Raw genomic sequence first — 25,631 nt, forward strand, 5'->3', positions numbered from 1 at the left:
ACGTACACACACGTACACACGAGGGAGCTGTCGCCACGCGGCTCCGCTGGGGGCGCTTTGCACGCAGCCCCTCGACGACTTCGCGGTTCCTTCCTCGGGGCCATTTCACCTCCAGCTGTTTAATCCAAAGTCCACTTAAATCAGAATGAGGCTGTGTATTTATAGCGGGCGTGATCTGACGAGGCATTCCAGCTCGTGTTCACAGGTGTCCAGTCGGGGCAAGCACGGCCCCACCGCCCGCCTCGGTGTTTCTCCCATTGGGCTCTGCGATCAACACATGTCCCTCTGGACGACACTCAATGTCGTAACTCGAGTCCTTCCCCTATTCTCTATATGAAGATATACATGTAACGAACAGCGAGAGCCACACACACACATATGTAGACATCATCATCGTCATCACCATGTGAAGAGCAGAATTGTGACATTTAAACACCCTATGCTTCCCCAAAATTAAAAAGCGAATGGTATTTCAGGCGGGTTGAATCGATCACCATTCAGCCACTCCGTTTCCCCAGCGATGGGACGATTGGTTGTGACGCTGCAGGTTTGCGATTAGTTGATGGCGGTACAGAACAGTAGTTATCGTGACATACTGTAGTGGCTGCAGGGGTATCGTGAACCCACTCCGGTGACAACTCAAGACGACGAATCAACCAACATCCATTCTCAACAGAGACGATTCAGATGAATGTAACGCGAGCTCAAGAATCGTCACACCCCGAACATTTAACGCGAACATGCGAAAACAACACGCATCAATCACTTTCGTTTGTTTTCCTTCCCCCCGAACCTCCAATCAACACGGTTGGCTACGTACGGTGAGAAAGAAGTTCAACACACACACACATCACGGCCCGGTGTTCCCCACACCCCAAGCCGAGCCAGGATACTTTCAGAAGGCAGGTGTCAGGCAGCCTTCACCGCATTCCCATAGATCTATGAAACGCGGCTTCGGACGACATTGCCGTCAATTCATTCCCAACGCCGGCTGACGTGAGCTGCCCGGGAGACGACAAATCATTTCATCTCTCCCCGGAGCGGAGACGTCTCGTGTCTCCACTCCTGGGAGTCAAAGGAAAAACCACGGAACGCCATCCATGCTCCGGATTGCTCGCTAATCCGGAACCCGCCGTGGCAGTTGTGGTGGTGGTTGTGGTGGTGGTTGTGGTGGCGGTTGTGGTGGTGGTGGTGACCATCACGGAGCCAGGACGAATGTAAAAGCTGGAACATTTACACGATCCGCCGCCACACCGACCGTCTGCTGTCGCGTTGTCGCGAGCACACGCGTGTGTCCACCGTGTCGTTGTGTTCGATTCCGCGCGGACCGTCCGGCGGGAGGTAGGGAGGGGGGATCACAGTCATCGCTCAAAGTGCCGCCTCCGAGAGGAGCATTTATATATTGATTTATGTTTACGACTCACAATTGCTGTTTTGTGTCGTACAGCCTCCTCCACCCGACAACGAACACAGATGTCACGTGAACAAACGTGCCAATGTATTATTCCTGCTTCTTCAGCAGCAGCGACGGCAATGTTGTAGAGTGTAATCCACAAGATACACAGCAATTGGGAAGTTTGACGTTTCGCTGGTAGTTACAGCAGCATCATCAGACAGTTGCCATAATTGTGAAGATGTTCTCCAGGCTGTGGCCTGACATAGGTGGTGTGACGTCGTCCTTGGGTTCCCACGGGAGGGTTTATGACGCACCTTTTGTTTCCACAACCTGACCCCAAATTCAATGATGCATCGTAACATTGGTCGTGAACGCCTCCACGTGTTGCACTCGATCTGGATTTTGCTGGTCACGTTTTTCCACGGATGCAACGCAACGTGGCCGTGTGTGTTTGCCATGTTGACATTTGTCGTTGTTTATCAATATGTTATCCCAATGGTGCTACGGGCGTCACGTCAGGAGACCGTAGCTACGTCCGTCCAACTCTCACGGAACTGTGCAGCCCTTCGTGTCAAGAGAACGACCCACAAACGTGGATATCCCAGAACTACCTCTGAGTTGCCTATTGCTGACCTCTAGGTCACATGCAGTAGAGGGCAGCGCTTTCCCACTCGCTCTGCAATTTGAGAGTCATGTTCGTCGAATGACAGTCAAACCGATATATTCATTCTTAGAGCCGGACAGTCACTGGTGACCGAGCTGAGCGCAGAAACAACGCAGCATAGCGCAGACCGAGCAACCAGGGCTCAGCACCGCCACCACTACCACCACCACTACCACCACCACGACCACCACCACTACTACCACCACCACTACCACCACTACTACCCCCACCAATACCACCACCAATACCACCACCACTACCACAACCACCACTACCAACCACTACTACCACCACTACCACCAATACCACTATCCCCACCACTACCACCACCATCACTACCATCACCACCACTGCCACCACCACTGCCACTATCTCAACCACTACCACCACTACCACTATCACCACCACTATCACCAGCACTACCACCACTACCGCCACTATCACCACCACTACCACCACCACTAACACCACTACCGCCACTACCGCCACCACCACGACGACGGCCCCCAGGGACAGGCAGCGCCGTGCAGCAGCCAAACTCGCGACTCGGATCGACCGGCGCCCTCGCGCTCACGGCGCCCGTGCTACGGGCTGGGGGAGCGACCACGGTGTGGGGAGCGGTGCGGGGTGCATGGAGCGGTGCGGGGTGCATAGAGTAGTGCGGGGAGCGGTGCGGGGTGCATGGAGCAGTGCGGGGTGCATAGAGCGGTGCGGGGAGCGGTGTGGGGTGCATGGAGCGGTGCGGGGAGCGGTGCGGGGTGCATGGAGCAGTGTGGGGTGTATGGAGCGGTGCGGGGAGCGGTGCGGGGTGCATGGAGCGGTGTGGGGTGCATGGAGCGGTGCGGGGAGCGGTGCGGAATGCATGGAGCGGTGTAGGGTGCATGGAGCGGTGCGGGGAGCGGTGCGGGGTGCATGGAGCGGTGTGGGGTGCATGGAGCGGTGCGGGGAGCGGTGCGGGGTGCATGGAGCGGTGCGGGGTGCATGGAGCGGTGCGGGGAGCGGTGCGGGGTGCATGGAGCGGTGCGGGGTGCGGTGCGGGGTGCATGGAGCGGTGCGGGGTGCATGGAGCGGTGCGGGGAGCGGTCCGGGGTGCATGGAGCGGTGCGGGGTGCATGGAGCGGTGCGGGGTGCATGGAGCGGTGCGGGGTGCATGGAGCGGTGCGGGGTGCGGTGCGGGGTGCATGGAGCGGTGCGGGGTGCGGTGCGGGGTGCATGGAGCGGTGCGGGGAGCGGTGCGGGGTGCATGGAGCGGTGCGGGGTGCGGTGCGGGGTGCATGGAGCGGTGCGGGGAGCGGTGCGGGGTGCATGGAGCGGTGCGGGGTGAGGTGTGGGGTGCATGAAGCGGTGCGGGGTGCATGGAGCGGTGCGGGGTGCATGGAGCGGTGCGGGGAGCGGTGCGGGGTGCATGGAGCGGTGCGGGGTGCGGTGCGGGGAGCGGTGCGGGGTGCATGGAGCGGTGCGGGGTGCATGGAGCGGTGTGGGGTGCATGGAGCGGTGTGGGGTGCATAGAGCGGTGCGGGGTGCATGGAGCGGTGCGGGGTGCATGGAGCGGTGTGGGGTGCATGGAGCGGTGCGGGGTGCGGTGCGGGGTGCATGGAGCGGTGCGGGGTGCATGGAGCGGTGCGGGGTGCATGGAGCGGTGCGGGGTGCATGGAACGGTGCGGGGTGCATGGAGCGGTGCGGGGAGCGGTGTGGGGTGCGGGGAGCGGTGTGGGGTGCGGGGAGCGGTGTGGGGTGCGGTGCGGGGTGCATGGAGTGGTGCGGGGTGCATGGAGCAGTGCGGGGAGCGGTGTGGGGTGCGGGGAGCGGTGCGGGGTGCATGGAGCGGTGTGGGGTGCATGGAGCGGTGTGGGGTGCGGGGAGCGGTGCGGGGTGCATGGAGCGGTCTGGGGTGCGGTGCGGGGTGCATGGAGTGGTGCAGGGTGCATGGAGCGGTGTGGGGTGCATGTGTGGGGTGCATGGAGCGGTGTGGGGAGCGGTGTGGGGAGCGGGGTGGGGCGGACTCACGATGGGGCTCGCGTTGATGTAGTCCGAGTTGGCCGCGTTGGCTTCTGCCTTGAGCGCGACGCGCGCGTGGTCGTCTGCACACAGCGCAGAGAGGCACGGGGCGATGAACGACAAACGCAGACGCCGTGCGCGGCTCAAACCTCTCGTGCCCTGCCGCTCCCCACAAACCGCGACGATGTCGTGGCGCGCGGCGCTCCGTGTCGACAAGACGACGCCTCCCGGGAGCGGCGGCGGTGACGGAGACGCCGACGGCGACGGGGGGCGAATTGGAAGTGCGACGCGGCACCTACGCTGGGACCTTTCTGTCAATGAGCCGCGCCTGGCCCGTGTCCTCGCACTGCTGCGGTGGTGGCGATGGCAGAGTAGGTGGTGGTGGATAGTTGGGGTGGTGGTGGTAATGGTAGTGGTGGTGATTATGGTGGTGATGATGGTGGTGATGATGATGGTGGTGATGATGATGGTGGTGATGGTGATGATGGTGATGGTGGTGATGGTGGAGGTAGTAGCAGCATCGTGTCCGGTGTTGGGGACAGCGCGATGCGCGGTCGTTCTTAGGAGCCCCGTGGCACGCGGCTCGAGAGGGCCACGGGCGGAGTGACGGCGAGAGCCGGGCAAGGAGAGCGCAGGTGAGCGGTGGATCGGGGTGAGGGGTGGATCGGGGTGAGGGGTGGCTCGGGGTGAGCGGTGGATCAGGGTGAGGGGTGGCTCGGGGTGAGCGGTGGATCGGGGTGAGTGGTGGATCGGGGTGAGCGATGAATCGGGATGAGCGGTGGATCGGGGTGAGCGGTGGATCGGGGTGAGTGGTGGATCGGGGTGAGTGGTGAATCGGGGTGAGCGGTGGATCGGGGTGAGCGGTGGATCGGGGTGAGCGGTGAATCGGGATGAGCGGTGGATCGGGGTGAGTGGTGGATCGGGGTGAGCAGTGGATCGGGGTGAGTGGTGGATCAGGGTGAGTGGTGGATCGGGGTGAGCAGTGGATCGGGGTGAGTGGTGGATTGGGGTGAGCGGTGGATCGGGGTGAGTGGTGGATTGGGGTGAGCGGTGGATTGCGTGCTGGACGTTACTGGGGGGGGGGGAGAGTGGTGGCCGAGTAATCACCACCAACTCCCTGCAGCTACCCGATTCCACAACCACGTGTATGGCTTCGTGGAGCGGTCGTGCGGTGGGTAGCGCACGCTGCACTATGAACGAGTTCGATTCCCACGACCAATAACAGTGGCGGGAAGTTGAGCCGGTCCTGGGCATCTCCGAGATGAACTCAGCCTGGCATGAGTCCAGTACCCGGTGAGGCGCGTCCACATCCGCACTGGGTAGACAAGAAGCGGCGTGGTGTTGGGCACCCTTCACAGCTGTTCGCCAACAGCACTTGCCCCAAAAGTCTGTTGAAAGGCTACAGGGGGGATCTTTGTCTGCTGCGTGTGCGGCGTACACGGGAGGATGTTGCCGTAGCGATTCTTGACGGTGTTGTTCGGCCTCTGCGCCACGGTGCAGGCGTTGGGCTCGGCCTGGTAGCAGCAGAGCGCGTCCCACTCGGCCTCCAGGCGGTCCCCGTTCCGCACGTGGTCCTCCATGTAGGACTGCGAGGGCGCACAGACACGCGGACACAGAGGGACAAAGATTCCCCGTGGAGCAGGAACAAGACTGATGGGGCGAGTGCTGATTGCGAGCTCCTATGAAGGCTGGACGGGCCCAGCTATGAGTGGGTGGTGTGGCCGACACCACACCCAGCCCCCTGTATCCCCCCAGCGCTGTTTACAAATAGCAGCAGGCAATCATTTAAGGCCGAGCCGACCTTGGGGAAGCCCAGAACCGGTTCAGATATTTGCCATTGATGGTGGCTGTAGCCCTGTGGTGTCCACTTCCACGGGCCCTTCTCGAACGCGAAGGTGAGAATTCTCAATGGATTCTCTCGTCTCACGATGCGCCGTGACGCTGAGAGTGGTACACAAGCACAGATAACAACACATCGCGAGACATTCATCAAGAAACACTGTGTGTGGCCTTTAACCGGAAAACAAACAGGCGACGTTTTTGGCAATGGCCCTTCTTCGCACCACGTCCACCGATGGAAGTGCTATGAAGAAGGATCACCGCCCGAAACGTCGCCCGTCACGCACGAGTCCCCGCGAAGGCCGCGGCGTTGTCGCGCGGTGAGCACGTCCACTCGGCGGCGTCGCGCACGCACCAGGATCATGTGGCCCGTGGTGATGTCGAGGTTGGAGGGCGCCGGCTCCTCGCTCCAGGACGAGACGCTGCTCCGCGGGGAGGGGCTCAGGGGCCCCCCGTCGCTGAGCTGCGAGGAGAGGCTGCTCATGCGCGACGGGCGCGAGGGGTGGGCGCCGTGCGGGGCGTGGGGGGCGACCCCCACGCCGCCGGAGACGCCCCCCGCGGGGGGGGGCTCCCCGCAGCCCCCGCCCTTCTCGGCCGTGCGGATCGCCATGCGCTGCCGGCACAGCTCCTGGGGGAGAGGCGGCGCGGTTGGCGGTCAGCGTCGCGGAGCGGCGGGGCGTGGAGTCGCGTTGGGAGTGTGAAGGAGAAGGGGCTGTGGTTGCAGGGATCGGGTTGTGGTTTAAAGGCTGGGGTTGTGCCAAGTTGGTTAGGGTTGTAGTCAGAGGGTTGTCTTTTAGAGTTGTTAAGTCTTTTTTTTAATCGAGTTTAGGGGAAAAAATATTTAGTTCGTTATTGCAACCGACCTCTGGGTCATGGCATCAGCAGCCGTCAGCCTCCTCTTGTGAACAGTGCAACAGGCTCATGATTATTAGAGGGAGGGGGCAGCGTGGCATCGGGAAGATCACTTCAACCTCAACTCTGCACGAAATTAAATCTATCGACGTAACCGACTGGTAACACGCGGGGTCGCGGAGGTGGTGATGGTGGTGAAGGTGGTGGTCGTGGTGGTGGTGAAGGTGGTGGTCTTGGTGGTGATGGTGGTGGCGGAGGTGGTGATCGTGGTGAAGGTGGTCTTGGTGGTGAAGGTGATGGTGGTGGTGAAGATGGTGGTGAAGGTGGTGGTGGTGGTGAAGGTGGTGGTGAAGGTGGTGGTGGAGGTGGCAGCACCCGAGGCTTGCTCGAGCAATCGCGCCGTGATAATTGCCGGCGGGAGGCCGAGACGGAGCTGTCAGCTGTCAGCTCCGTCTCGGCCGCATGGATGGAGCCACGACTCTGATGGAACCCACGACTCTGATGGAACCCACGACTCTGTTGGAACCCACGACTCTGATGGAACCCACGACTCTGATGGAACCCACGACTCTGATGGAACCCACGACTCTGTTGGAACCCACGACTCTGATGGAACCCACGACTCTGATGGAACCCACGACTCTGATGGAACCCACGACTCTGTTGGAACCCACGACTCTGATGGAACCCACGACTCTGTTGGAACCCACGACTCTGTAGGAACCCACGACTCTGTAGGAACCCACGACTCTGTTGGAACCCACGACTCTGATGGAACCCACGACTCTGATGGAACCCACGACTCTGTTGGAACCCACGACTCTGTTGGAACCCACGACTCTGATGGAACCCACGACTCTGATGGAACCCACGACTCTGTTGGAACCCACGACTCTGTAGGAACCCACGACTCTGTAGGAACCCACGACTCTGTTGGAACCCACGACTCTGTTGGAACCCACGACTCTGATGGAACCCACGACTCTGATGGAACCCACGACTCTGATGGAACCCACGACTCTGATGGTACCCACGACTCTGTTGGAACCCACGACTCTGTTAGAACCCACGACTCTGTTGGAACCCACCACACACCATCCACACTGATTATTTAGATGCAGCACACGCCCACAAGGTCAGCACAAAGATAAAGACCCTCCGTGTAGCCTTAACAGACTGTTGGGACAAGTGCTGTTAGCGAGTAGCACCTATGATGGCCGTCACGGTACACGAGGGGTGACGAGCAAACACACCCGGCCGCCTTTGTCTCCCTAGTGTTTACACACCGCATCACGTACTAATTTGAGGCTAAGTCAACTCAAGCCAGCACCACACGAGCGGGGACACCGCGTTGCTGGGGCGCTGTCTCCCTCCCCGTGGCCGCCCTCTCGCGCTCCTCCCCACGACCCCCGGGGCCCTCCCCCGGCCGGGGGCCTCTCCCCCTCTCGACTGACTGGGCCGCCGCTATCACGGCGGCCTGCCCCCCCCCCCCCCCCCGACTCGCAGATAGAGAGAGAGAGAGAAAGCCGCGGTGCTGCTACTGCTTCCGCGCGTCTTGTAGCGAGCAAAACGTTAAGGGCAAAGGAGCAGCCATGCAATTCCCTGCCGACACCTCTGCTGCTGGATGGGCCTGCCCTGTACAGAGTGCGTGTGGTACAGCGTTTCGGGCAGACAGCGCGTGCGGATGGATATTGGTGCGGGGTCCGGGGTCCGGGGCGGTCGCCCCGATTCGCCGTACCCTGGGGACGGCTCTGGGTGCGGGCCATAGGAAGATTTCACTTCCACAGACAGCCATCGAGATCAATTTTACTGCCACTCTTGCCGGCAGATGCGACGGCCGACTCTGACGAACGGCGACGTGAATGGCGCGTAGTCTTATTTTTTTTAGTGTTGAGACCCCCCCCCCCCCCCGCGCGATTAACCAGGGCGGCCACCGGGTCTCGAACCGCCAACGTCACCTGGTAGTCGGAGGTGGGGTCGGGGCTGCTGTGGGCGGCGGCGGCGGCCAGGCTGGCATAGCGGTGGCCGCTCTTGGTGGCGCGGCGGGCGCGCAGGAGGCAGTAGGCGAGCAGCGAGCCCAGCAGCACGCCGCCCAGGCACACGGCGCCCGCCACCGTCGGCCCGAGCAGCCCCGGCACGGCCGCCACGGCGCCACCCTCATCGGACAGCTGGCCCGGGGGCGCTCGCTGGCATTCGAGAAGAACAAGGGGTGGGGGTGGGGGGGGCAAAGGGCGAGAGTGAGACTGGGGGAGGGGAGCTCGGGCCCAGTTAGCGCGGGTAGCTGTGCGCGTTGTCCCGCACGACGTCCGACGTTTCGTTACGCGCCCTGCTGGGAGCTTGTTCGTGGAATCATTTCCTGGAAATCAACCCGGGAAGAAGCTACCGGCACCTGGAGTGAACCGCCGGACATCGTGCCGAGCAACGCGCGGACACGGCGGAGGGCCGTGCAGCAGCAGCAGCAGTATCAGCAGCAGCAGCAGTATCAGCAGCAGCAGTATCAGCAGCAGCAGCACAACCGCAAAGCGCGGCCGCGGAGCGCATTCGGCCCCACCGCGCGGTACTCTAGCGGCTGAAGGCGGCGAGAAGCGGCGGGATGTTCCCGTGCAGACGAAGAGGCGGCGTGGCTCGTTTCAGATAATGAACGACCACAGAAACCCAGCGGCCGTGACTGAAACCAATGAGTGTGGAGATGTACACGCACGCCGTGCGATCGAGTCGCGAGTCAACTCAAAGGGAACTCGCTGCGACCCTGGCACGGTGTGAGACGACACTGTCGCCACCATCAGTGTCACCACCGCCACCATCATCGCCACCACCGCCATCACCGCCACCACCACCTTCACCACCACTGCATGCGTTTTCATTACAAACCCCAGTACGGATATTTTGGCCTTTTTTCACGCTGGCCAGACGCCTTGGAGGAGGATGCACGACCTGCCGTGTGGACAGAGGCGCCGGTGTGTCAACTGCTGCGCACGCGGACGAAGTCGAAGTGGAGAGTTCTGGGACTGCCAGCCTCCAGTAGCAGAATGCAGTGGCCATCAACAGGCAGAGCAACTTAGAGAGAGGAACGAAACCTCCAGCGCCGCACAGCACGGCATCACACCACGTGGCGTGCCAGGGTGCAGTGGAACGCTGGACTCGCGATGGGTCGTCACAATCACATTTAAGAATCGGATTTTCGTCTCAATTTAAGCATCTCGCTTGTGACGGCTTCTTCTTCAAAAAGTGGCAACATTACATGAAGCAGCAACGACTGAATAAAATGAAAATGAGAATTGTTTCATTTACATTGAGAATCTGATAACATTTATAAATAAATAACTTGGAGCTAGATTTGAAATGAAGCAAGCTGCCGTGGTGTGGCGGTGAGCAGCGCGCCGGACTTGCAGTCCAGAGGTCGACGGGTCGGAGCGATCTCCCGGCACGGCACTTTAGACAGTGGGGCGGGGTTATAACGATCTCCCGGCACGGCTCTTTAGACAGTGGGGCGGGTTATAACGATCTCCCGGCACGGCACTTTAGACAGTGGGGCGGGTTATAACGATCTCCCGGCACGGCACTTTAGACAGTGGGGCGGGGTTATAACGATCTACCGGCACGGCACTTTAGACAGTGGGGCGGGTTATAACGATCTCCCGGCACGGCACTTTAGACAGTGGGGCGGGTTATAACGATCTCCCGGCACGGCACTTTAGACAGTGGGGCGGGTTATAACGATCTCCCGGCACGGCACTTTAGACAGTGGGGCGGGGTTATAACGATCTCCCGGCACGGCACTTTAGACAGTGGGGCGGGGTTATAACGATCTCCCTGCACGGCACTTTAGACAGTGGGGCGGGGTTATAACGATCTCCCGGCATGGCACTTTAGACAGTGGGGCGGGTTATAACGATCTCCCGGCATGGCACTTTAGACAGTGGGGCGGGGTTATAACGATCTCCCGGCATGGCACTTTAGACAGTGGGGCGGGGTTATAACGATCTCCCGGCACGGCACTTTAGACAGTGGGGCGGGGTTATAACGATCTCCCGGCACGGCACTTTAGACAGTGGGGCGGGTTATAACGATCTCCCGGCACGGCACTTTAGACAGTGGGGCGGGGTTATAACGATCTCCCGGCACGGCACTTTAGACAGTGGGGCGGGTTATAACGATCTCCCGGCACTGCACTTTAGACAGTGGGGCGGGGTTATAACGATCTCCCGGCACGGCACTTTAGACAGTGGGGCGGGGTTATAACGATCTCCCGGCACGGCACTTTAGACAGTGGGACGGGGTTATAACGATCTCCCGGCACGGCACTTTAGACAGTGGGGCGGGGTTATAACGATCTCCCGGCACGGCACTTTAGACAGTGGGGCGGGGTTATAACGATCTCCCGGCACGGCACTTTAGACAGTGGGGCGGGGTTATAACGATCTCCCGGCACGGCTCTTTAGACAGTGGGGCGGGTTATAACGATCTCCCGGCACGGCACTTTAGACAGTGGGGCGGGTTATAACGATCTCCCGGCACGGCACTTTAGACAGTGGGGCGGGGTTATAACGATCTACCGGCACGGCACTTTAGACAGTGGGGCGGGTTATAACGATCCCCCGGCACGGCACTTTAGACAGTGGGGCGGGTTATAACGATCTCCCGGCACGGCACTTTAGACAGTGGGGCGGGTTATAACGATCTCCCGGCACGGCACTTTAGACAGTGGGGCGGGGTTATAACGATCTCCCGGCACGGCACTTTAGACAGTGGGGCGGGGTTATAACGGTCTCCCTGCACGGCACTTTAGACAGTGGGGCGGGGTTATAACGATCTCCCGGCATGGCACTTTAGACAGTGGGGCGGGTTATAACGATCTCCCGGCATGGCACTTTAGACAGTGGGGCGGGGTTATAACGATCTCCCGGCATGGCACTTTAGACAGTGGGGCGGGGTTATAACGATCTCCCGGCACGGCACTTTAGACAGTGGGGCGGGGTTATAACGATCTCCCGACACGGCACTTTAGACAGTGGGGCGGGTTATAACGATCTCCCGGCACGGCACTTTAGACAGTGGGGCGGGTTATAACGATCTCCCGGCACGGCACTTTAGACAGTGGGGCGGGTTATAACGATCTCCCGGCATGGCACTTTAGACAGTGGGGCGGGGTTATAACGATCTCCCGGCATGGCACTTTAGACAGTGGGGCGGGTTATAACGATCTCCCGGCATGGCACTTTAGACAGTGGGGCGGGGTTATAACGATCTCCCGGCACGGCACTTTAGACAGTGGGGCGGGTTATAACGATCTCCCGGCACGGCACTTTAGACAGTGGGGCGGGGTTATAACGATCTCCCGGCACGGCACTTTAGACAGTGGGGCGGGGTTATAACGATCTCCCGGCATGGCACTTTAGACAGTGGGGCGGGGTTATAACGATCTCCCGGCACGGCACTTTAGACAGTGGGGCGGGGTTATAACGATCTCCCGGCACGGCACTTTAGACAGTGGGGCGAGGTTATAACGATCTCCCGGCACGGCACTTTAGACAGTGGGGCGGGGTTATAACGATCTCCCGGCATGGCACTTTAGACAGTGGGGCGGGGTTATAACGATCTCCCGGCACGGCACTTTAGACAGTGGGGCGGGTTATAACGCCGCTCTCCTGCCCGCTGCCTGTGCAGCCAACAGCAGCAGGGCACTTGGGCATGGCCACGAGGTGGACGTTAGGGAATCTCAGAATTATTTTTTAAACATTCAGATGCACGTTAATTGGGAACAAATCGTACTTTTCGAGATGAAGGGCTGATAGAATGGTGTCATCATCAATCACATGCAAATGGTGCATAGGGTTACATGTTTATATATATATGCGCACAGACAAAAACACTGTGGACCGTAATCATAAACTCTCATGACACCAGTTGTGTAGTTGCTGGATTGATATTATTGCTGCTATTCTAGTGAGTGAATGCGTAGGTGTTAGAGTGTATGGGTGAGCGAATGGGTTGGTGGGTGGGCGAGTAAGTTGGGTGCGTCAGTGAGTGAATGGTTGGTTGGTTGAGCGAGGGTGGGCGAGCGAGCAGGAGAGTGAATGAGTGAGTAGGCGAGGGAGTGTGTGGGCGAGGGAGCGCGGCGTCTCTCCTCTCCTCGCGGCGATCACCACGTGACCTCGCTCCTGCACCGTGGCCCCCCTCCATCGCCCACCCCCCAACGCTGCGCTGCACGCTGCCATCAGCCCGCCCGACAAACCCGCGCGGCAGGGCTTGATGAGCGATTGTTGTCCTGTACTTCTGTGCTCCCAGACTTCACCAACCCGCGCTGACCAGCGTGGTGAAGTATGCTCAAACAACCTCCATTGCTGACACTGCATGGGACCGCCTTCACCCTGCAGTGGCGTCACACAGACCCTCCGTGTGCGCCGGGTGGCGAGCGACCCCCACGCACGACGCGAGCGTGGCCGCCGTCTGTCTCTGCGCTGCGTGTGTGCAGGGGGCCGTTGGCTAAGAGCAAGTGGGGATGCCCACACACCTAGAACTCATCACCCACGATATCGTTCAGACACAGAACTCGTCACCTCAACGTGATTATGCAAATAATTATTGCACAGCGTAGTGAGATGCAATTAGCACGAATGGTGCGACGTACGACTGAAATAAGTATAGCCCAGTCCTAGAACCCAATACCAACTCTATAGCCCAGACCCTGCATGCAGTGTCCAGTGCTGGATTCGTGTCACGTGGGGGAGGCACTGTCAGGGGGCAGTGTTACGGTGTAAGAGGCCGGTATTAGCAGGAGTCATGACTCAGCGAGAATCGGTGGCTCGTGCCGCAGGATGAAGAGAATGAGGAGGAGGTGGGAGGTGGGAGGAGGGAGGTGTGAGGAGGAGGTGGGAGGAGGTGGTAGGAGGAGGTGGGGTGGTAGGAGGAGGTGGTAGGAGGAGGTGGTAGGAGGAGGTGGTAGGAGGAGGTGGGGTGGTAGGAGGAGGTGGGAGGAGGAGGTGGGAGGAGGAGGTGGTAGGAGGAGGTGGTAGGAGGAGGTGAGGTGGGAGGAGGAGGTGGTTGGAGGAGGTGGTAGGAGGAGGTGAGGTGGGAGGAGGAGGTGGTAGGAGGAGGTGGTAGGAGGAGGTGGTAGGAGGAGGTGGGAGGAGGAGGTGGTAGGAGGAGGTGGTAGGAGGAGGTGGTAGGAGGAGGTGGGAGGAGGTGGTAGGAGGAGGTGGTAGGAGGAGGTGGGGTGGTAGGAGGAGGTGGGAGGAGGAGGTGGGAGGAGGAGGTGAGGTGGTAGGAGGAGGTGGTAGGAGGAGGTGGTAGGAGGAGGTGGTAGGAGGAGGTGGTAGGAGGAGGTGGGGTGGTAGGAGGAGGTGGGAGGAGGAGGTGGGAGGAGGAGGTGAGGTGGTAGGAGGAGGTGGGAGGAGGAGGTGGTAGGAGGAGGTGGTAGGAGGAGGTGGGAGGAGGAGGTGGTAGGAGGAGGGGTCTCGTCGCGCGGGCGACTTCTCGAGTCCACCGCCCCACGTGCTCACTGCCGCGCTCTGGTCAAGTCGCTCGTCGCCTGCAGTGGGCAGAGCGGCAGTCGCTGTCCCCGGCGCCTCCCTTCACGGGGGCCCTGGCGCTGGGGGAATGGCGCGGAGAGCGATGTCCTCATCATTATTTAATCACTGAGTGTTGAGTTTGTTCTATGTGTTACACGGATGATCTGGTTTAGCCAGTTTTCCGGATATTCTCCACGAGAGAGATCCGCGGTGCTGCTTGAGCAGAGCAGCAACAACGCAAACGTTGCAGAGAACTCGTACAGGGTCCTTCGGGAATGTTGCGCACTGGCACACGAGGTGTTGCACGGTCTTAAACGACTGCGCCGAATGCAATTTAATGAATAAGCAGATGAACGAGAGCAGAGGCAGAGTGCTCTGTGTGGAACCGAGACGCGATGGTGCGTGAAGATCGACGCTCGGTTTTGAATGGGCGCGCTCTGACTGCGATGTGACACGGATCAGAAACGTGGGCGTTGGCAAAGAAAGTGGAATGATGTCTGAAAAAGCGCGCAGAGTGGAGAGGGCGCACGCTTTGGGCTCACGCCGAGAAATAGGAAGTAGCAGCAGCAGCGTGGGCCACGGGACGAGCGCGAGGCGCCCCACAGAGAACAGAAAGGAGCCAATGCCAAACGCTCCCTGGACGTGGAGCGAAACGTCGGACATCGTGCCGAACGATACGCCGCACAGCCCTTGAAACCCATCGGGGAGCTGCACAACAGTGAAACCCTCACGTAGCGGGGTGACTATTTGGGGTGAATTGTCATCTCTCCAAATGCCCTGATCGGGTACAGAAATCATCTTCCCCATGAGTTTGCTCTCCATAACTCCCCCTTTAAACCACATACATCATGTCTTTTCTCTACAAGCTAATGTTGGTATTATAACAGCAAATTTAGGCCGAGTAGACCTAGGGGAAGTCCACACCAGGTTCGGATACCATTGCTCATCGTCCCAACAACCACGACGAACCACAACCAACTAAACCACTGTCAACACAACCACAACCGCCATTCGCCACTACTACACACACACACACCAACACACACACACACACCTACTACACACACCCACACACACACACCCACACACACACACCAACACACACACACACCAACACACACCCACACACACACACCCACAGACACACACCAACACACACACACACCAACACACACACACCAACACACACCCACACACACACACACCCACACACCAACACACACCCACACACACACCTACTACACACACCCACACACACACACCAACACACACACACACCAACACACACACACACACACCAACACACACCCACACCCACACACACCCACACACACACCTACTACACACACCCACACACACCAACACACACACACACCAACACACACCCACACACACACCCACACACCAACACACACACACACACCCACACACCAACACACACCCACACACACACCTACTACACACACCCACACACACACACCAACACACACACACACCAACACACACCCACACACCAACACACACCCACACACCAACACACACACACACCCACACACCAACACACACCCACACACACACACCAACACACACACACACCAACACACACCCACACACACACCCCAACACACACCCACACACACACCTACTACACACACCCACACACACACACACACACCAACACACACACACACCAACACACACCCACACACACACACCAACACACACACACCCACACACCAACACACACCCACACACACACCTACTACACACACCCACACACACACACCCACACACACACCCCAACACACACACACCCACACACACACACACCCACACACCAACACACACCCACACACACACCTACTACACACACCCACACACCAACACACACACACACCAACACACACCCACACACACACACCAACACACACCCACACACACACACACCAACACACACCCACACACACACACAACCACACACACACACCAACACACACCCACACACACTCCTACTACACACACACCCACACACACCCACACACAACCACACACCAACACACACCCACACACACACCCACACACACCCACACACCAACACACACACACACCTACTACACAAAGGCACACACGCACAAAGATCCATCCGAATAGGCTTTAACAGACTGTTGGGGCAAGTGCGTGCTCTTGGCGAGTAGCAGCACGGCACATGTGCGCATACGCACACAGACTTTTCGGGCAAGTGCTGTTAGCGAGCACCTATTAAGAGCGGCAAGGCACACGAGGGGGTGTGTGGCCAGCACTACGGCACGGCCGCCTTTGTCTCCTTAGTGGCGATGTTAACACACCGCACTAGGTACTCATTTGAGGCCGAGTCGACGCACACAAACACGCACACAGACACGCACAGAGACACAGATACGCACACAGACACACAGACACGCACACAGACACACATACACACAGACACGCACACAGACACGCATACGCGCACACAGACACGCACACAGACACACAGACACGCAGACACGCACACAGACACACACACAGACACGCACACAGACACGCACACAGACACACAGACACGCAGACACGCACACATACACACAGACACGCACACAGACGCACGAGGCGCAGTGAGCAGGAAAATGCGGCGAGCCACCCCCCCCGCCTCCCTCCCCACACACAACAAAAACAAAAGTGGCAAATAACTGAAGGGAGGGCGGAGCAGCCCTCGGTAAATCTGAGAGTTTCAAAGGCGCGCGGGCGGTCCGCGCACTGGGCCGTGGGTGCCGCGATGATGGAGCTGATGGGACGCCCTGCGGTGACACGCGCCGCCGCCGCTGCCGCCACGGGGCACACGGCTCCTCCTGCCGCCGCCGCTGCCGCCACGGGGCACACGGCTCCTCCTGCCGCTGCCGCCGCTGCAGGAGGAGGCGGCACTGCCACCCACGCGCGCGAGGGTGGGAGGGAGCGGTGGCGCAGCGGTTGGCGTGCGCCGCGCTACGAACGCGGCCACAGTCGTCCACGGGTGACACCGGTGGCAGGTGATGTGCGAGGACTGGCCCTGGGCCACCCCTAGATCCACGCGGCCTCTAAACGACTGCCAGCACTGGGGAGACCGAGGCGGCCGGCTATGGTTCAGACTTAGAACACGGACCCACAACCACCACCTCTCGTACACCATTCCGGACTCAATAGGCGCTCGCCAACAGCACCTGCTCCACAGTCTGCATCGTTACACAAAGGGGGGGGGCGAGGGTGAGAGAGCGAGCCAGTGAAGCAATGGGGATGTGCACTCAGAGAGCCACGGCCATCTCCTCTCTACCTTTCGTGACGGCAAATGTGGCAGCACCGTCACTGCCGTGGGGTTGCGGGAAGGGGAGGGGGGGGGTCGCTGGTGGAATCGGTTCAAGAACCCCCCCCCGTCTCGCGATCGCAGCAGCTCGGCCTGGCGTGCTGACCCGACACAGCATCGACTGGGACATCTGCGGACCAAGAGCTGCACAGCTCATCGGATTATTCCAGTCTACATACTCTGATTCGGAAATGTTCTGATTCTGAGCCGGGATGAGATGAGTCACGTGTCGGTCCCAGGCGAGGTGGCATGACGTGAGCGCTTATACTGTCTCCATGTGGCCGATGACAGCGAATAGTGCGATAACCAATTCGAAGTGAGTGGGATTGTGAAGCTGCACCTAAAAAACAATTCGGTACGGCTCAAGAGCGATGACGACGATGATGATGCTCTCGATGTCTGCCTCTTGACCCAGCCGCCTCTGCCCGGACGAGCCACGCGGACCCAGAGCCAGCGTGCCGGGGAACTGCGTTATTTGTAGATGTATGTCTTTCCTGAATTACCTGGTGACTGTGTTCACGTACAGAGTGCCGCTGTTACAACGCGGGGCTCGCGAAAGCAGGCAGATTCAACGAATCTGAATTCCTGCGGTCACGAAAGTTTTCAGTAAACATTTTAAGCCGACAGAGTTCGGGGGAGGTGGGGGGGTGTTTGAGTGCAACAGGAGCGCGTCGTGGCGAGCTGAGCACGCACGGCTGTAACATCGAAACAAGACGCAGACATTGCACTCACTGTCGTGGCGAGCTGAGCACGCACGGCTGTAACATCGAAACAAGACGCAGACATTGCACTCACTGTCGTGGCGAGCTGACGCGGGGACGCGGAGCGATTGTTTGCAAGCGCCGCGTGTACCCCGCGTGCTTGGCATGTACTGATTGCCAAACACAGGCGGATTGAAGTGAAGACAATGACGACATTGCCAACAGCAATCACACGACAATAATGCATCATCTACGCCTCGAGTTTTCTGGCTGCCTGCCGGCTGGGCACCTCTCCACCCCAACGATAACTCTGTTGTTGTGAGTAGGCCGTTGCCACCGAAGCTAGCTGGGTAACTGACTGCAGGGGACTTTTCCGTCTAACAATTAAACATTTTATTTAATTTAAACGCCGGAAGAAGTTCGGAAGACATTGAATAACAATTACCGAAGAGGTGGGAGAAACGAAAACAAAACACTGACTCGGCTCGTTGATAATTTCTCACCTTTCAATTAGTGTTTCTATTAATGCAACTCTCTCACCGGAATAAAAAAAAAGCTCACGACAAATGTTCGTGTTATTTTATAATTACATCAAACAGCAGATTACTGTTCGTGCTCCGAGTACAGGAGGACTGCGAGAAGAGCTTACACACGGTGACAGCTGACTGATTATTTGCAGACACACGAGTTATCTACTCATACTGCTACTACGACAGTACAACTACTATACTACTGCTGCTACGATACTAACTACAGTACGACTACTAATAGAGTCTCGACCCTGTAATTCGGCAGGGACCTGCTGCATTGAAGTGGAAACGAGGGGACGACACTCAGGGCTCCGCACAGATGGATTCAATCGGTTGAAAGTGGCGCAAATGGAAAGCGAGGAGACACGTACAGGCTCACCCAACCAAGTAGTTGTTTTTTTTTTCTGGGCGCGCCACTGATGGCAGCCGGGAGGGGAAGGGTCCAAAGTGAACTCCTCTCTCACTCGGACGTCATAGGCCCACGACGAGAAACCAAGACAAAGATCCCCCGCATAGCCTTCACAGACTGTTGGGGCAAGTGTCCAGCACCTATGAAAGCCGGCACGGCACAAGAGAGGGTGGGTGGTCAGCACCACATCCGGCCGCCTTTGTCTCCCCAGTGGCGATGTTTACACACCGCACCAGGTACTCATTTGAGGCTGAGTCGACCTAGGGGAGACCCAGGACCGGTTCAGATAATCGTCACTGGTGTTGGCCGTGAGCGGGAATCGAACCCGGGTCGCCGGGTTCGTAGTGCAGCGCGCTAACCGCTACACTACCGCTCCCCACACACACATATGTACATGTGTGTACATGTACATATATGTGTGTGTAAAAGTACACCTGTGTATGTACACGCTGTAGACACACGCTCGAGGAAGAGCTCCACTCTGAGCCCGAGTCTCGCGCGGCCTCCTCGCTCCCCGCACGCGATCTCCGTGATGTGTGACGGCGCGCCGATAGGAAGGGAGATGATTCTATTATAAGAGAGACGATGAGGGAGATAACGGAGATGCTAAGGGGTTATAATGGAGATACTGGAGAATGTACGGGGTATAAGAGGGAGATGATAAGATGTATGATACAGGGGATTATCAGGGAGATTATGAGAGGGATGATAAGTGGGAATGACGATAAGGGGGGTGGATGATCATGGGGTGGATGATCATGGGGTGGATGATCATGGGGTGGATGATCATGGGGGTGGATGATCATGGGGGTGGATGATCATGGGGGTGGATGATCATGGGGTGGATGATCATGGGGGTGGATGATCATGGGGGTGGATGATCATAAGGTGGGTAATCATGGGGGTGGATGATCATGGGGTGGATGATCATGGGGTGGATGATCATGGGGTCGATGATCATGGGGGTGGATGATCATGGGGGTGGATGATCATGGGGGTGGATGATCATGGGGGTGGATGATCATGGGGGTGGATGATCATGGGGGTGGATGATCATGGGGGTGGATGATCATGGGGGTGGATGATCATGGGGGTGGATGATCATGGGGGTGGATGATCATGGGGGTGGATGATCATGGGGTGGATGATCATGGGGGTGGATGATCATGGGGGTGGATGATCATGGGGGTGGATGATCAGGGGGTGGATGATCATGGGGGTGGATGATCAGGGGGTGGATGATCATGGGGGTGGATGATCATGGGGGTGGATGATCATGGGGATGGATGATCATGGGGGTGGATGATCATGGGGGTGGATGATCATGGGGGTGGATGATCGGAGCGGGCGCCTTTGGCGAGATATCTGAGAGTCTCCTCCGTGATTATCGCGGCGCCTTTCATCTCCAACGGCGCCCTCGTCAGAGACGCTGCACTCTGCGCGGGCGCGTGCGGCAGCGAGTGTGTCAGCGTGTGTGCATCACTGTCAGGGTGTGTGTGTCAGGGTGTGTGTATGTCAGGGTGTGTGTGTCAGTGTGTGTGTATGTCAGGGTGTGTGTGCATCAATGTCAGGGTGTGTGTGTCAGTGTGTGTGTGTATCAATGTCAGGGTGTGTGTGTCAGCGTGTGTATCAATGTCAGGGTGTGTGTGTCAGCGTGTGTGTGTATCAATGTCAGGGTGTGTGTGTCAGCGTGTGTATCAATGTCAGGGTGTGTGTCAGCGTGTGTGTGTGCATCAATGTCAGCGTGTGTGTCAGTGTGTGTGCATCAATGTCAGGGTGTGTGTCAGCGTGTGTGTGCCAGTGCGTGTGTGTGCATCAATGTCAGGGTGTTTGTATGTCAGGGTGTGCATCAATGTCAGGGTGTGTGTGTGTCAGGGTGTGTGTCAGGGTGCGTGTATGTCAGGGTGTGTGTGTGTCAGGGGATGTGTGTGTCAGGCTGTGTGTCAGGGTGTGTGTATGTCAGGGTGTGTGTCCGAGTGTGTGTATGTCAGGGTGTGTGTGTCAGGGTGTGTGTCAGGGTGTGTGTATGTCAGGGTGTGTGTATGTCAGGGTGTGTGTGTGTCAGGGTGTGTGTGTGTCAGGGTGTGTGTATGTCAGGGCGTGTGTGCCAGTGCGTGGAACTGTGGAGCAGCGGTCACCGCGCTTTGATACACACCAGCGACCCGCGTTCCAATATTTGAAGCGATCCTGGGTCTCCCCTAGGTCGACTCAGCCTCAAATGTGTACCTGGTGCGATGTGTAAAAATCATCAATAGGGAGACAAAGGCGGCCAAGCGCGGTGCTGGCCACCTACCCCCTCGTATGCCGTGCCGGACTTCATAGGTTATGGCTAACAGCACTTGCCCCAACAGTCTGTGAAATATTATAGGGGGATCTTTAGCTTTACATGCCCGTGAGTGCACCAGTACGCGTACTGAGTCGTCGTGACCTTGAGTTCGATTCCCGGCCACAGGCAACATCAGTGGCGAGTGAGATCAGAACCGGTCCTGCCCCCCCCTCCTCTCCACCCCTCCTCGACCACCCCCGCACTGATCAGCCTGTGGTAAAGTATGGTTAAACATCCCTCGCGACTCAAGTACATATCTAGACGTTCATCCAGCAGTGGATTGATAAAGGGCTGACAATTATTACTCTTGATTAATTATTGCAAAATATAACACTGTGTGTATGATGGGGGGGGGGGGGATCAAGAGTGTGAGCGATAATGCAATGGGTCATAAGCCGAGCGAGCGCACGTGCAACATCCTGACGAGCGAATTCCCCGGATTATAAGACGCTCCGGAAAATAAAACGCACCCTAAAATGTGTGCCCCGGTGTCAACAGAGTTGTTATACAGATCTGGTCTCACACACACACACACACGACCGGAGTATAAGACGCAGCCCCAACGTTTTCACAATTTAAAATAGCAGCGAAAAAAGTGCGTCCTATAATCGGGAGAACGTGGGCAACAACTTGGGAGTGCTTTTACTTTGAGTGCTGCTGTATTCATGTCTTGCGGGGAGCGGCCGTGATCTCGGTGCGCACATTCTGCTGTGCGGCGAGTGCAATGGGAGGCCGCAGTCTCTCGGAGGGCGAAACATCGTCAATCATCCGCTGATCAATTTCATCGTTTTGCATCACGTGGGGACACAATCAATGCGATGCAACCGCCACGCTATGAACGCGTGCGCGGCGCACGACCGCGACCACGACCACGACGAGGAGCAGAGCAGAGCAGCAACGCGCGCTGTGTGAAGCGGCCGTGGGGGGAAGTGGGCGGCTTCCTGCAGAGGAGGATGGATTCTTTTGGGAGATGGAGGGCGGGAGATGAGAGAGGGTTTAAGACCGCATTTGCATTACCAGACACATTCGTCAATAACACCGTTGTTGCCTTTAATAGGAACATATATATTAGGCGACGTTTCGGGCAATGGCCCTTCTGCATAGCACTTGTCCGAAACGTGGCCTATCATATACCCCCCCCCCCCCCCCCTTTAAAGGCCACAGTGTTATAATTGACGATCGTGTTGAGTTTGCGTTATCTCTGTTTAGTGGAGCGCTGCTAACGTAGAGTCAGCGACAAGGGTGTCGGACTGGGACCCGCTCGCTGTATCGTGGCGCTTTCAATCGGCTCCAGCGTCACACTCCACGGAAGGCGAATTACTCGGTTCACCAGCGATGACGACGAAGACGCCATTGTATTGCGAGGCTCTGAGCGGCAAAAATGTGTAACTCGGGGCTTGCCCGTGCCGACTCTGTGAGTGAGAGCTATCTCCCTGCTCCACGCCGTCCGTGTTGTGCTCACAATTCGACCGTCGGATGTTTGTTATTGAAAGCACAGAATCGGCAATATTTGTAAACAATAAAAAAAGATACGTCAGCTCTCTAGCCCTACCACAACCAGATTAGAATGTGCATCACACTCGCTCGCCGTGGTTTCTAGGTACAGTATCGAACACTACGCTCGCGTATCACCCACCTTACCCGCATGCGTGCATCACAAAAACAAAGATCCCCCGTATAGCCTTGACGGACTATTGGGGCAAGTGCTGTTAGCGCTCGCCTATGAAGGCCAGAAAGGGACACGAGAGGGCGGGTGGCCAGCACCACGCCCGGCCGCCTTTGTGTGCCGAGTGGCGACGTTGACTACACACCGCTGCACCAGGCGCTCGTGTGAGGCGTAAGTCGTCCTAAGGGAGGCCCAGGACGGTTCAATATTTGGTATTGGTCGTGAGCAGGAATGGAACTCGGGTCGCCGGATTCGTAGCGCAGTGCGCTAACCATTGCACCACCGCATTACAACCCGCACACAGGCACACACCCACAATACGAGTACATACACGGAGAGGCAGGGAGAGGAACACGTGCACCAGAGAACGTACGCGGCTTAAAGGCATCGCGTTGACAGCGAAGGAGAGGAAGTGGGCCAGGGCAGGAGGTGTTGGATCGAAGGGACGGTGGCCGAGGGCAACGACGGAGCTGCAGACAAAGGAGGGAACGCGCCCGAGACGAGACCAAAAAGCTCAACACCTTCGTCAGTAATTAGACTGTGGTCTTGAAAATAAAAATATATACTGGGTGACGTGTGGGACAATGGCTCTTCTTCACAGAACACGGGGGAGGGAGAGGGGTAGAGAGTGAGGAGTAGAGGCCATATTCATTGTCGCATCACCAGACTGCGAGAAATGGCGACGGTGGGGGGCTTCATCAAGCAGTGGATAGAGCATCGCTCATGATGTAGATGACGATTAGACCCTGCATACATCGGCGTCAACCCATCTGCTAGAAAAGCAAACGCCTTTCCCTAAACCTCGACCGCGAAGCGACCGGCGCCACAGTTTGCTCCGTGGACATTGGTTTGGTTCACCAAATCGCCCTCGACGTTGTGCGTTACAAATTCATCTCCTCGGGTTCGATTCTCGCCCACGACCAACATGAGTGGCGAATATCTGAACACAGTGTCCGGCGCTGCGTGTGTGTATAACATCAACAAAGGGGAGACAAAGGGGGCTGGGCGTGGATCTCGCCACGCAGCACCCCTCGTGCCTTCCCAGGTGTTACTCGCTCACAGCACTTGCCCCCGACAGCCTTTGTGGACTACACGGGATATCTTTGTCTTTCGTTTGTTATTTTCTCACCTGCCAAGAAGGCGACCAATATCCTGGCACCTAATGAGATGGGGAGCAGGAGGAGGAGGAGGAGCGCGTGGCGTGAATCGTCACGGTGACGTCTCATGGAAGATTCATGCGGAGCGGCTCCGAGCAGAGTCACCACTCGCGACCGCTCACTCCCTCGCTCGCGGGCGGCATCTCGGCACAGTCGGATCAACATCCTTCTTCTTATTATTAGTAGTAGTAGTATTTCCGTTATTATATTATGTACTATTAAAACATTATCTGTGACTCGAATATCCTGGCTGGCTGCTGGCAAGGCCCCTCTCCACCCCAATGATAATTCTGTTATTAGTGGCTGCTGCGGGCTGTTACCATCGAAACTAGCTGGGTAACTGGCTACACGGGATTTTTCGTGTAACAAATGAACATTGAGTTGAGTCGAATCAGCGGAATAAGAAGTTCGGAAGCATTTAATTTTAATAGTAATAATACTAATTGATTGTGATAGCGAAGAGGTGGGAGAAAATTCAATAGAAGACTGACTATGATTCATTTAAAGTCGCTCTCACCTTTCAATGTGTGCTCCTGCTCACGTATTTCTTTCGCTAGAATATTATTTAAATCCGATGGAAAATATTAAGAACGGGAGCCAGAGCAGAGCCTCACCATTCTGGCGAATTGCCCGATGATGCTGGATGCAATTACCAGCGAAACGTCGTACCCAAAAAATTAAATGTTGCGGTTGCACTCTTCAACACACCAGTGGGCTAAAGTAGTGAACTATTTGTCGTTTGTCAACGTGACACGTTTTTGCTGATTGGCCGTGTCGGGTGGTGGAGGGTTACGACACATTTATAAATAACGCGATCTAACCCAAAAACGTTTATTATGAATAATATTGGTCGCGAAAGCCTACGTGTTAAACTATTATTTCAATCCTATGAAAATATATTCATTATAGACCATCATTAATAGTATTGTCTTCATCGATTGTCTTTGTAAGACGTATTATTATTATTATGATCATGGTTCATTGTCGTGATCATGAAAGAACGCAACGCGTCCGTCTGAGAGTGCGGCCACCGCAGAGGTGGGGCGATGTAATAATCAGTGGAGGTGAAGGCGCCGCGTGGATTGTGAACATCGCGGGATTGTGAGCGATGGCGACGGCTTTGGGGAGGCCTTCATCCAGCAGTGGACTGCTGATGAACGCACCCGGATCTCGTTGGATGCCGAGTGTTCCGCAGGTGGAGCTCCCGACATCCAGCACGTAGATGAT

At 57.4% G+C, this 25,631-nt stretch overlaps 1 protein-coding gene across 1 annotated transcript in view; it reads right to left on the reverse strand.

Moving 5' to 3' along the window:
* Window positions 1-25,631, reverse strand: part of LOC144733224 (uncharacterized) — a 147,863-nt gene that overhangs the window by 21,007 nt on the left and 101,225 nt on the right. Inside the window, exons 11-14 of the mRNA XM_078615022.1 lie at window positions 8,708-8,935; window positions 6,253-6,525; window positions 5,497-5,644; window positions 4,068-4,141 (exon numbers count right to left, since the gene is read on the reverse strand). Of these exons, the coding sequence (XP_078471148.1) occupies window positions 4,068-4,141; window positions 5,497-5,644; window positions 6,253-6,525; window positions 8,708-8,935 (723 nt within the window). The remainder of the gene's footprint in view (window positions 1-4,067; window positions 4,142-5,496; window positions 5,645-6,252; window positions 6,526-8,707; window positions 8,936-25,631) is intronic.

The sequence above is a fragment of the Lampetra planeri genome, chromosome 2, assembly GCF_965212315.1.
Source record: "Lampetra planeri chromosome 2, kcLamPlan1.2.h2, whole genome shotgun sequence".
NCBI classification, from domain to species: domain Eukaryota; kingdom Metazoa; phylum Chordata; class Hyperoartia; order Petromyzontiformes; family Petromyzontidae; genus Lampetra; species Lampetra planeri.